This window comes from Camelus ferus, chromosome 32, assembly GCF_009834535.1.
Source record: "Camelus ferus isolate YT-003-E chromosome 32, BCGSAC_Cfer_1.0, whole genome shotgun sequence".
Taxonomy (NCBI): Eukaryota; Metazoa; Chordata; class Mammalia; order Artiodactyla; family Camelidae; genus Camelus; species Camelus ferus.
This window is the reverse complement of record NC_045727.1, coordinates 11,897,796-11,909,992: the sequence shown is the minus strand read 5'-3', so window position 1 is coordinate 11,909,992 and position 12,197 is coordinate 11,897,796. Positions and strand designations below refer to the sequence as shown.

Genomic DNA, 12,197 nt, shown 5'->3' with positions numbered 1-12,197 from the left:
TCCATGGAAGGTCAGCAGCGCTTTGGGAGGCCTCAGCAAAAGCTGCGGTCAGGGCGAGGCAAGACCACTCTAAGGTTGGGAACAGGGAGCTGGTGACTCAGATTTGGTCCCGGTCACTTCACCCCCCTCGGCCAGGTGGTGCGTCCCCTGGACATTGCACGTGGTGTCTGCTGTGGTTGAGGCGGGGGTGGCGACAGCATCCCCAGAGGGGGAGCCTGCCCCCTCAGCCCCGAGACTGCAGACGAGTGCACGTGTGCCGGTCTCAGGTAAAATAAAGTGTTCACGGCTCGTGCCATCGCTTCTCACGACCCCTGCTTCAGGCCACGTCCAACATGCCAGCCAGCTGGTGGCCCCAGCGTGGACGGTGACTGGTGGTTGATGGGTCCTAGAAATTGGTCTGTAATGAAGGCAGGGTCTGCAGGGTTGGGTTTTCGTTGGTTTTTAGCATTAGGACGAGGGGTCTGGGGCCCTCTGCTTGAGTGAGTTGTAGAGCCTGGTCTGCGGCAGACAAGGGTGGGGACAAAGCCCCTTCAGGAGAGTCGGGGGCAGCGAGCAGGGAAGTGGGGTTTCCCGCATGAGGGCACAGGGAGGGACCGGCTGTACTGGTTTCCTCAGAGTGAGGGCTGCCTGGGCCCTCTGCCGGGGGTGCACTGGGGGTGCAGGGTCCTCCCCCGCCCAGGCTTCTGTTTTATCTTCAGCAGGATGTGAAGTGGTCAGGACAGTGTTTTGGATGGGCACGAGCTGCCTGGGAGGGGAAGAGCAGGGGCGAGAGGCAGGGCGCACAGGAGGGCTCAAGAGGACCCTTGCCCTCAGTTAGAACAGGAGGTGGGACAGGGAGTGATGGAATCACAGTGGGGCACGCAGAGTTTGGAGTCCTGGGGCTCAGCCTGCCCCTTCGCAAAGGCAAGGGGTGGGGGTGGTGAGATGCCCTGGGACATTTGAAGGAGGCGTGGGCACAGACAAAGGTCCCAGAGTCCCAGGGGCATCAGGGGCTCGGGAGTGGCTGTGGGTCAGTAGAGACCTCCACGGGGCTGGTGTGACCACAGTGGACCCCCTGCAGAGGGTCCCTGGACATGGTCATATGAAGCAACATGCTCAAAAGTGGGCGCTGGGAGCTTTGGAGCCACGCACCAGGTACCATCTGTTCTGCACATCTTCATGGTGCACCAGGAAAGGAGTGCAGAGGGTCAGGTGTGGTGAGGACAGGAGGAGCCGTGGGTGAAGTCCGGTCCCCCTGCCCAGCTCAAGGATACTCAGCTCAAGGTCACAGGGGGCAGATCGCAAGTCTAGACAGTGCTGCAGGGGTCGGAGGCCCTCTCAGGGCAGAGGCTCTTGCCTGGCCTCCAAGCAGTCATTTTCAGCCCAGTGGGCCAGATAGGACACTGAGGGCGTGGGGGTGGGAGATGCAGCCGGGGCTCTGGGACCTGGGACCTGGTGGGGCTGTGGAGGCCAGCCTTCCCCAGAGGGCAGCTCCGGGAAAGTGGCCTATCCCTGCCCCCTTCCAGCGTTATTGGCACCAAGACAAGCAGGGGTTTTTATCTCCTCAGAGAGAAAGATGTGGCTTTTTAGTCCAAACGTTTGTGATGCTGGCCAGGCCCATGAGCTGTGGGGTATGAGGGTGGCTTTTGCAGGGAACCCCTGTGTCTAGCATCCCACCTGGATCCAGGCCTCCTGCCCCGAATGGTACCTCCCTGGGAAAAAGGGGGTCCCCAGGGGCACAGTTTCTGGACTTCTGCCAGGACAGCCATCACTGACCGCTCCCTCAGGAACCGCGGGAGGGACACTGCCCCGGGCTGGGCCCCCCACTGCCCACCCAAGCCCTTGAGGCAGCATCTCCCCGGTGTCCCTGCCCTGCCTGCCTCCTGCCCTGCCCATGCCCCCTCCCCTACCCTGTGTGACTGGTGGTCCTGTCTCCTCCAGCATCACCTCCCTGCTCCCCCTTCTCCCCAGCGCTTCTCTCTACTAGTCTCCCCACTAGAACACAAGCCCCTTGGTGCACAGCCTCACCCCTCCACGCCCGTGTTCCCAAGCCCAGAGCAGAGCCTGACACACTGTGATGATCAGACAGGGCCCAGGGGTCGATTGATTGCCCATTCAGCTCTGAAGGCCAAGGTCTGGGAGCCCCGATGAGACCAAGCAGGTTGGGGCTGGTGCACTTTCCCGAGACGGGAGACGAGACAGCCTCTGACATGAGTGAGGCAGAGGGGTGCCTGCTGACACCACGGCCCAGGGGGTCCAGTGGGGAGGGGCTCAGGCCCCAGGGGCCCCTTTCTGCATCCCTGGGGGCTGGATGGCACCAGAACATGGAGGTGGCCTGAGGCCACAGCTGGGAGCAGCACCAGCCATCCCCTGAGGAAGGTAATCCTTTCTTATTTCTCTCAATCCTTTTTCTTCAAGGAGAAAATCCCAGTTTGGTGCCTGCATGCCCCCCCACTCCCCCCTGCGATAATCTCGTTGTTCAACGAGGGCCACCCTGCAGCTGCACCCTGCCCCCCACCCCAGCCCCCCGGCTGCACCCTGGCCGCAGCAGTGACACCAGCTCCTGTTCTGGTGCCTTCTGTCTGTACTGTGACTCGGACTCTCTGTTCAAAGCAAAAGCGTGAGGCTGCTTTTAAAGTGCAGCTGAGTGAAAGCAAGTCGGTTTAAAGAAAACCATGGAGTAAATGACGGGAGGGACCAGGTTGTGTTGTGGTCAGGGGTCCTGTGGGGCTGAGCCCTGCAGGCCCCCAGCAGGCAGCCCTGAGGAAGTGGCCCCCTCCCCAAAATGTAGTTTCTCCATCTGTAAGGCCGCTCTGGGTGCCCCATGAGGCTGATGCCAGGAGCCGCACACCGGGCAGAAGTGCAGACTCCTGGGGCCCGAGGAAGCAGCCCAGCCCTCTCCCCAACCCCACAGTGCTCAACTCCCGTGGAGGGGCCCTCCCTGAGGCCCAGCCCACAGCCACCCTGATGTCCAGGGACACATGGACATCCCCACGGGGTCTGCAGGCCCGGGCTGCAACCAGATTATGAGGGTGATGCATGTGGATGAAGCCAGGACAGGCTGCCTGGGGCGCCCGTTGGCCAAGCAGGCGCTGTTGAGCCCAGAGGTGAAGGCACCGTCTTGGGGCTGCAGCTCATGGGGGTTCATGGGGGTGGAGCCTGGCACGAAAGGGCAAGGAGGTCAGAACTGCAGGCAAAGGGTGTGGGCCCATCAGAAGCCGCAGACCGGTCCAGGCGGGGCTTGGGAAAACATAGTGAGGGGGCCCAGGACCCAGTGCTCAGGCAGGAAGGAGCCTGCAGAGACGTCCACTCAGAGAAGGACACTAGACTCCAGCTCACAGAGGGACACGGTTGCTCCTGAAGAGGGGAGGAGACTGGTCATTGGTGATGGCCGAGGGCAGAGGCTTTCTGGAGGGAGCTGACCCAAGGCCGGCGGCTTCAGGGTGTGGGGAGAGAGACACACTCTTCAGAGTAAGATGGAAACGACCTGGGTGGGTTCAGGCCCAGGAGGTCAGCGGCCGAGGCGAGACGTGGCCCTGGGACTCAGGCCGGCCCCCTGTCAGGTCTGCACAGAGAGCTGCAGGGGCCAGGTGCAGCCCAGGTTCATTGAGCTGGGGGTGGGACGGGGTCCTGGGTGCTGAGTCACAGCCCCACCCAGCTCCACAGGGCCAGAAAGGCCCAGGCCCTCCGACACCCCTGGTCGCTGCTCCAGGGCCGGCACTCTCTGGCCATCCAGGTGTGGTCTCACTCAGCCTTGCTGGCCCTGTGGCCTCGGCTGCCCTCTGCCCCGGGGGACCACCCCTGTCCTCCACTCAGCTGGCCATTTGCTTGGGCCTCAAAGGCCCCCTCCCTAGCTCACCTCTGTCTGGTGGCCCATGGACCGGGCTTTCCTTGGGGCGGGAAAGGGTCTGGAGAGTGAGGGCTGGACACTTGTCTCATCTGTGTCTCCCTCCAGGGAAGAGGGGGGGCCTGTGACGAGGGTGTCCCGCCCGCCGGGTCCAGCCTTCTAGCCCAGTAAGCTGATAAGCCGTCTTCTCTCCTTGGAGACCCTCTGGCTTAGCCCGGCTTGGGCGCGACACCTTAAGTGACCTTGGCCTTGGGCTCCCTTCCTGTGTCAGGGGCAGGGGGCAGGAGGGGCTGCTCAGAGCGAAGTCAGGGCTGGAGTTCACAGGGCCTTGCTCGGCTCAGCAGTGTCCCCCCCACCAGCTGGCCCAGTAAGTAACTGTAGGAGACAGAGAGACCCCGCCCTCCCCTCGGCCCCTCTCACCTCCAGCCCACGGGCACCTCCACTCCCTGCACACCACACACAGTGGCACACAGACACTCATATACGTGCTCGGACCCCCACACAGCCTCATAGCTAGACAGGGGCGCACACACGTGTGTTAAGTCCTGCACACGGACACGTGCACAGGTCTGCACGCAGGCAGGCCACAACACACAGGCATACAGGCAGCCACACGGTCACAGATAAGGCCTGCGTCGGGGGTGGGGCTCCTCCTCGTCAGCCTGCCCTCTCCTCTGGCCTTGTGCCTCTCTCCTCCTCTGTCTGTGCCCAGCCACGACACGCCCTCTCTCCCCTTCCTGCCCCCCCTACCTCACCCACTCCTCAGTAATTTCCAGCCAGACCCAGCCGCGCTGTGGTAGGGAGTCCTGAGTGTTGAGCCCTGGGGACCTGTGAGCAGTTACTGGCCAGGGAACGAGGTGGTTGTCCCACCCTTGGCCCGGTGACTCTGGGCTGGCTGGGGGAGTCCTTGGGGGTCCAGGAAAGCACAGTAGACCCAGAAAGGTCGGACCGGCAGGAGCCTGAGAGTGTACCATCCTGAGGCCCCTCCGCCCCAGACCTCCCTCCCTGCATCCATGCACAGCCCCGGTCCTGCGCCAAGTCCACAGCACTGGACACTCACACCCCCAGGCATGTGGCTGAGCCCGCGGAGCTGTCGGGAGGGTTCTTAGTGGGGCCTTCTGCTTGGCTCTGGTGCTCGGCAGGAGGGTGCCTCTGACTGAGGGGCCCACCTGGGGTGTCACTGTTGGTGGCTGCCCTGTGCAGGTGGCGGTCCAGCTCTCAGACGCAGCCAACGCGCTTTGCTACCCCCGGCCACGTTGCCCTATGACTGCACTGGCCAAGGACCACGTGGCCAGCTCCACTTTTTTCTAGGGGGTGTGGTGGTAAAATACACAACGTAAAATTGACCATTTTAACCATTTTGAAATGGTGCAGTTCAGGGGCATGACCCACACTCACACTGCTGTGCTGCCGTCCCCACCAGCAGCTCCAAAATTTCCTCTCCTCAAGCTGAAACTCTGTATCCGTTAAACAGCAGCTGCCACCCCGCCCCCGCCCCCGCCCCCGGGAGCCGCCGCTCTGCTTTCTGTCTCTATGAATTGGACAATTCTAGGGACCTTGTGTAATCAGAACCACCGGGATTTGTCCTTTTGTGACTGGCCTGTTCCACTTGGCATAACATCCCCATTCAGCAGTGTTGTGGCAGGTGTCAGAATCTCCTGCCTTTTTAAGGCTGAACGGCATTCCCTTGTGTGACTTTACCACATTTTGTTTGTCCGTTTATCTGTCAACGGACACTTGGGTTGCTTCTGCCTCTTGGTGATTGTGACTAATGCTATTATGAACATAGGTGTGAAAAAAATCTCTGAGACCCTGCTTTCAGTTCTTTTGGGTATAAACCCAGGAGTGGAATTGCTGGCTCATGTGGTAGAATCTGTCTTTAATTTTTTGAGGAACCTCCACACTGTTTTCCACAGCAGCTGCACCATTTTACATCCCCACTAGCAGCGTACATGGGTTCCAGTTTCTTCTTGTCTGACCAGTGTTCTTTATTTTCTGTTGTTTTTTTTTAAATAAAAGCCATTCTGGTGAGTGCGAGGTGGTATCTCAGTGTGATTTTGATTGCAGCTCTGTGGTGATTAGTAATAACGCTGAGCATCATTTCTTGTGCTGATTGGCCATTCGTGTCTCTTGTTTGGGGAAAACACCCATTCAAGTCCTTTGCCCAGTTTTGAGTCAGGTTGTGTTTTTGTTGTTGAATTTCAGGAGCTCTCTGTGTATCCTAGACGTTCGTTCCATGTTGGGTATACGATTGGCAGGTGTCAGTGGCCTCTTTACCTGATGATATTGTTTTTTGATGCACAAACTTTTTGAATTTTTGTGGAATCTAGTTTGTTTTTTCTTTTGTTGCCTGTGCCCTTGGTGTCATACCCAAGAAATCACTGCCAAGTCCCATGTCAGGCAGCTTTTGCCCTGTGCTTTCTCCTAAGAGTTGTATAGTTTTAGGTCTCCGATGCATTTTAAGTTACTTTTTGTCTATGGTTTTGGTAAGGGCCTTGCCGCTTTTGAGGAGGTCCCAGCCTGGTGGGAGGAACCAGAGAAGGGGAGGACGTGGTTGAGAGAGACCTGGTGCCCGCCGACGGGGACATGGCATGCGTGAGCCAGCCCGTGAAGAGCAGGCAGAGTTCCCGTGCGGGAGTGGGGCGAGGGGCACCCCCGATGGGGAGCAGCCCGGGTGGCCGAGCGAGCCATCCAGGGGACAACCTGTGCTGCCCAGCGGGCTCCCCGGGCCCAGGCTGGGGGGCAGGTTGGATTTAAGAAGTCCCTGAGGTCATGCGGTCATGTGCAGCGCTGTGAGGATGTGGCCAACAGCTCGGCCATCCAGGTGCAGCCCTGCACGGAGGCGGGACCAGCCCCCTGGACCCTAGGCAGTGCCACCTGTCGAGGCTAGACTGCATCCCAACAAGGAGGGGTCCAGAGGGAGGTCACTGCAGGGAGACCCAGCGCCTGGGACCCTGGGGGCCCTGAAGAGCAGGAGGCAAGTTTTGTCCCTGTCACTGGCCAGCTGATGGAGAATTGGTCACTAGGGTCCTGGCTGTATCTCAGACCTTTTAGACACAGAATTGAGAAAAACGTTCATGACAACGTGGGGCACCCCCAGTCTGGCCTGCATCACCTTCAGGTGGGAGGGCCCCAGGAGCCCTGGGCGGCCACTGGTGGGGGCTGTGCCAGGTCATCACAGGGACCAGGGAGCAGCCCCTGGTGCCCTGCCCCACGTACTCACCATCCACCAGAGAGGCAAGTTCCTGGTGGGACTGTGTGCAGACCTTTCTTGTGACACAGTTCACGGAAGAAAGTATAAGAAACATGGTAAAATGCACAAATCCCATGTAATTTCACAGCCTAGAACTCACTGCTGCTCGGAGAGTAACTTTGCAGACCTCTGCTCACATGGTGCACACACGTGGCAGGGGACCTGTGTGTTCTGCCTGTGTCGTGTTCACATCATCCTACAACACATGCTCCAAGAGCGCCCACCCCGTGCCCAGCTAGGGGTCCCCACAGGGCATCTGTTCTCAGCATGATCACCAGCCTCGCTCGCCGGGGCCCTGCTGACCGACCAGCCAGCCATCTAATCGCTGCTCTTAGCAGCACATCCCCAGGGGTTCCTGGTACATCCCTCGTCCTCAGGCCATGGGGCTGCAGAGACGCGGAAGAGACACTCAACATCCCCAAGGCTGACCCCAACCCCCACACTGGGCGCCTGCTCTGTGCCGGGCCCTGCACTGGCCATGCCTGGACCCACGTTACCAGAGGCTGCTGCAGAGGGCAGGGCAGGGGCGGAGGCTGAGGCGACAGAACAGGGGGAGCTCACAGGTGTCGGGAATGAGGGGCACTGGCTGGGTACTGGGCTCTGTGCTGGACACTTTTCCTCTCGGGAGTCAGCTGTGGCTGAGCTGTGACCAGCGAGGGACAGGCTTGGAGACGGGGAGTCACATGCCCAACCACACAGCTGGGGTGAGACTCCCCACCCTGAGAGCAGTGGGGCACACTGAGGTTCCCCTGAGGGGCAGACGGAGCTGGGGGATGGGGACCTTGGCCAAGGGAGAGAACAGGCTCAGGGTCAGCTCCAAGGCGGGATCGCTGGGACTGGCAGGCACGAAGGCAGCGGGGAGGGCCATGGCAGGGGGTGTGGGGGGCAAGAGATGGACAAGATACAGGGCCTGTTGGCCTTGGGCCTGAACAGGGGCATTACGGGTGAACACTGGCTGTGGCTGAATGAGGAGGCTGCAGAGGGCAGCCAGGTCGGGACAGAGATTGGGCGAGGGGGCAGAGCCCGAGCTCTGGGGCTACCCTGGTGGTAAGGGCCCTGGCCCAGTTACCGTAGATGGTCAGGGAGCCCTGGGAAGAGCACGCACGAGGCCAGCAGAGAGCAGGGGCTGGGGCCCTGTGCCACGTGTGAGCACAGCTGCGCCTCATTGACTAACGATGGGGGCACTCGGCCTGGCACCGGGGAGCCTCTGGGCCGCCCCTGCCTTGCCCTGGACTCACTGGTTCCTGGTGCCCTCAGATGTGCTCTGGCCTGTCTGGCCAGCCACACCTGGCGGCCATCCTCCCCTAGAGAGAGCAAGGGTGACCCAGCTCCTGGGAGGCAGTAAGGGTTGGGAGCACTCATTGACCCTGGCCTGGGACCCCACTGTCTACACGTGGGTAGAGCGCCAACAGCTGCAGGAAAGGACACGGGACCACCATACGGAGTCCTCACCACCACCAGATGGGAGACTGAGACTTGGGGAGGGTGAGGTCACTGGGTCTGGTGGGCAGGGCAGGGTTGTGGCGCCCCGGGCTCCCTCCCCCTCTGAGGACCCCTGGGCCCGGTGTGGTGCAGGTCACTCTCTCTCAGGCTTCAGGCCAACTGGCCTGCGGGAGGGCTGGGGTGGCAGCCGGGTGTGTTTGTTTTGCTGTGGTTTGAGCTCCACGGAGGGGAGGGCTCTGATTCATTGTTCCCCAAGCCACTTCCTGCCATCCAGAGCTCCCCTGCCCACCCCGCCCGCGGTGGGAGGAAGCTCACGCTGTTCTCTTGTTGGCAGGTGAAGGGCGGATGCCCGAGGCAGGGGGGCCACAGGGAGCACCCGCGACCTCAGCACTGGCTGCTGGCCTCCCAGCTGCGCTTGGCAGCATTGCCACAGCAGCCGGCAACCAGAGGCTTCCCACCACCGCGAGGACTGGGGATGACTGTGGCACATCCGGCCCCGCGGCCACCCCGGCAGGTGGAGTGTCACTGAGGGAGGGCTCAGCCACCTCCCGCAGCACACGCGCCATGCCAGCTGGAGAGGAGGCGCCGGGGCAGGGGCTGCAGCAGCGGGGCACGACCTCAGCCCCCGACCCACGTTGAGTACTCCAGGGCCCCGGGCTGTCCATCCGTCTGTCTGCTGGGCGCCCCCGCCCCGTGTCTCAGCGTCTCCCACCCAGCGTCCACCAGGAGAGGTGCCCATCCCGCTCTCCGCTTCTGGGCCCGCCGCTGCCGGACCATGGGATGTCGGCAAAGCTCAGAGGAGAAAGAGGCGGCACGGCGATCCCGGCGCATCGACCGCCACCTGCGCTCGGAGAGCCAGCGGCAGCGCCGCGAGATCAAGCTGCTCCTGCTGGGCACCAGCAACTCGGGCAAGAGTACCATCGTGAAGCAGATGAAGATCATCCACAGCGGCGGCTTCAACCTGGAGGCCTGCAAGGAGTACCGGCCACTCATAGTCTACAACGCCATCGACTCACTGACCCGCATCATCCGCGCTCTGGCCGCGCTCAAGATCGACTTCCACAACCCCGACCGCGCCTACGACGCGGTGCAGCTGTTCGCACTGACCGGCCCCGCGGAGAGCAAAGGCGAGATCACGCCCGAGCTGCTGGGCGTCATGCGGCGGCTCTGGGCCGACCCCGGGGCGCAGGCCTGCTTCAGCCGCTCCAGCGAGTACCACCTGGAGGACAACGCCGCCTACTACCTGAACGACCTGGAGCGCATCGCCGCGCCCGACTACGTCCCCACCGTGGAGGACATCCTGCGCTCCCGGGACATGACCACGGGCATCGTGGAGAACAAGTTCACTTTCAAGGAGCTCACCTTCAAGATGGTGGATGTGGGCGGGCAGCGGTCGGAGCGCAAAAAGTGGATCCACTGCTTCGAGGGCGTCACCGCCATCATCTTCTGCGTGGAGCTTAGTGGCTACGACCTGAAGCTCTACGAGGACAACCAGACGGTGAGTGGGCCCAGCTTTCCTCTGCCCATGGCTGCCGCGCCGGGCAGGGTGGGAGCGGCTGCCGTCCCAGGGGAGCCAGGGCGGCTCCGGCGAGGACCTCGGGGTAGTCCAGACGCCTGCCCAGTTCCCCTCAGTGGGCAGGGCCGCCCTCACTGGCTGCAGACAGCACTGCTGTCATTGTTCTTGCAGGCCCTGGTGCCCAGGTGGCCTCTCCTCAATGCCGTGCGAGCTGACCGCACACCCCACAGCTGGCACTCACAGGGCACAGGGGGCCAGCTCTCTCCTGCGCAGGACCTGCTCCCCAGACCCAAGAGTGTGTTGCCTGGGTCTGGAGGAGGGGCCCTTGGCTGTCTGAGGGTGGGGAGGGCTGGCTGGGGAGGAAAGGAAGCTGGCACCACACAGGCTTCATGGCAGGTGAGGTTGGGTGCATGGCAGCTAATGCTGGAGACAGGAGGGAGGTTGGCAGGTCTGCAGGACCAAGGAGGCCATGGCCCAGGCCAGGCGTCCAGTTGCTGGTCCGTGTGGCATCTCAGTAAACTCACACAGCTCCTACCAGCCAGGAACCACGGCCTCAGCCCCACAACCTGACCCAGGTCCTGAGAGTGTGGCAGCCACAGGGTTAAGAACCATTTCTGAGGTTTAACCTCCAGTGGTTGGGTGAGGGGGCAGTTCTCTCAGGCCCCCAGCCCAGGCTGAGAACCACCTCGTGGGCTGGGGGCTCAGGTCACATGGCGGGGAGGCTCCAGGCATGTGCGTGGTGGAGGTGCCAAGGGGCAACCTGGCCCAGTGCGGAGCCGGGGTGTGGGGTGCTCACGGGGGAGCCGCTGGGCCAGAATGGGAGTCGGGCCCCTGGAAAGACAGGGTGGGCAGTTCACTGCAGGCCCAGACAAGGCAGAAGGCCCTGGGCACGAGGTGCTGCAGTCTCCCCAGGCACCCAGAAGTGGTGGTGGTGGAGTCCGCTCAGCCCAACAGGGATGCCCCACAGCAGAGGGTCTGTGCCAGGCAGGGTCACTGAGCAAAGATCCAGAATCTGCCCTTAAGAGGCCTTTGATCCTGGGGTGGGGGTGGGGGGCGTGGGGACAGACAGGGTGTCTGCAAGGGGCTGTGCTCTGAGTCCTTGCAGCTCAGGGCCGCCTCTTCTGTCATTCCTAGGGCAGGTGTGGTGAATTCCCTTGGTGCTGGGTGGGCTCCCATGTTCATGGGCAGGCCCTGCCTGCCAGGCCTGCACCCACAGGTGTACCAGGTCGCGGGAGGCAGGATGCCTGGGCCCTGAGTGGGTCCTGTGTTTCATGGAGGGATTTGGCTACCAGCCCTGCCCTGAATCTGTCAACCAGGAGACGGCCCAAGTGTCCTCAAAGACAGGCCCAAGGCCAGGCCTTCTGCCCGGGGCCCTCCTGGCTCTGCCCAGCCAGCCCCGCCTCCTGAGCTTTCTCCTCTCTGCTCTGGTTTCGCTCCCTTGTGCTCCATGCTCTCCGGCCTTAAGCATGTGACCACCTTGTCCCTCCCTCTCAGCCCCTGCTGCTCAGGGCCAAAGCCTGGCCCACCCTCCAGGTTCCATCTCAGGTGTCACCCTCCTGAACCCAGCCTGGGGCCTGCACTCCCCTCCATCACCGTTGTTCATCACAGGTGGGTCCCCATCGTGTGCAGATGAGTGGCTGCCCCACTAGGTAGGGTGGACAACTGGGTGGACAGGCAGCCCTCACAGGGCCTCGCATCTCTGGCGTCCCCCTGCCCTGTCCCCGGGGGCTGCAGCTGCTGGCCTGGCTATGGGTTTCTCTGTGAGGCCTGCCCATGTTCCCTGGAAGCTGCTAGGCCCTGGGGCCAGCAGGGCCTTTCCTAGAGGGAGGGGCCGGCAGCCAGGCCTGTGCCCCAACCCCTTCACTACCTGCCCACCACCTGGTCTCGGCAGGCCTGGGGCGGTGGTTGTTCACCAGAAAAGGAGACTCTTGATGACTCGAGCGAGGCTGGAAATTCACTGGATTCCAAGTGGTTCTGACCTTTCATGCTCTACCAGCAGTATCTCGGGGTGGAAAACAAACATTGCAGACAGACAATACCGTCTGTTTCTCCTGCAGCCAGCAGGCCACGAGGTGGGCTGGCCGCCCAAGAAGAGCCCGCCTCTCTGTGCCCCTGCCTCCCCCTGCCTGCCCAAGGCAAGTGCCGCCGTGGCGCTGGGA

The 12,197-nt window shown here is 62.1% G+C and overlaps 2 protein-coding genes across 2 annotated transcripts in view; one reads left to right on the top strand and one right to left on the bottom strand.

Moving 5' to 3' along the window:
- RSPH14 (radial spoke head 14 homolog) overlaps positions 1-12,197 on the bottom strand; it is a 57,142-nt gene that overhangs the window by 16,830 nt on the left and 28,115 nt on the right. The gene's annotated exons all lie outside the window — the stretch shown is intronic.
- GNAZ (G protein subunit alpha z) overlaps positions 1-12,197 on the top strand; it is a 36,143-nt gene that overhangs the window by 8,745 nt on the left and 15,201 nt on the right. Inside the window, exon 2 of the mRNA XM_032471659.1 lies at positions 8,857-10,020. Within this exon, the coding sequence (XP_032327550.1) occupies positions 9,298-10,020 (723 nt within the window). The 5' untranslated portion in view covers positions 8,857-9,297. The remainder of the gene's footprint in view (positions 1-8,856; positions 10,021-12,197) is intronic.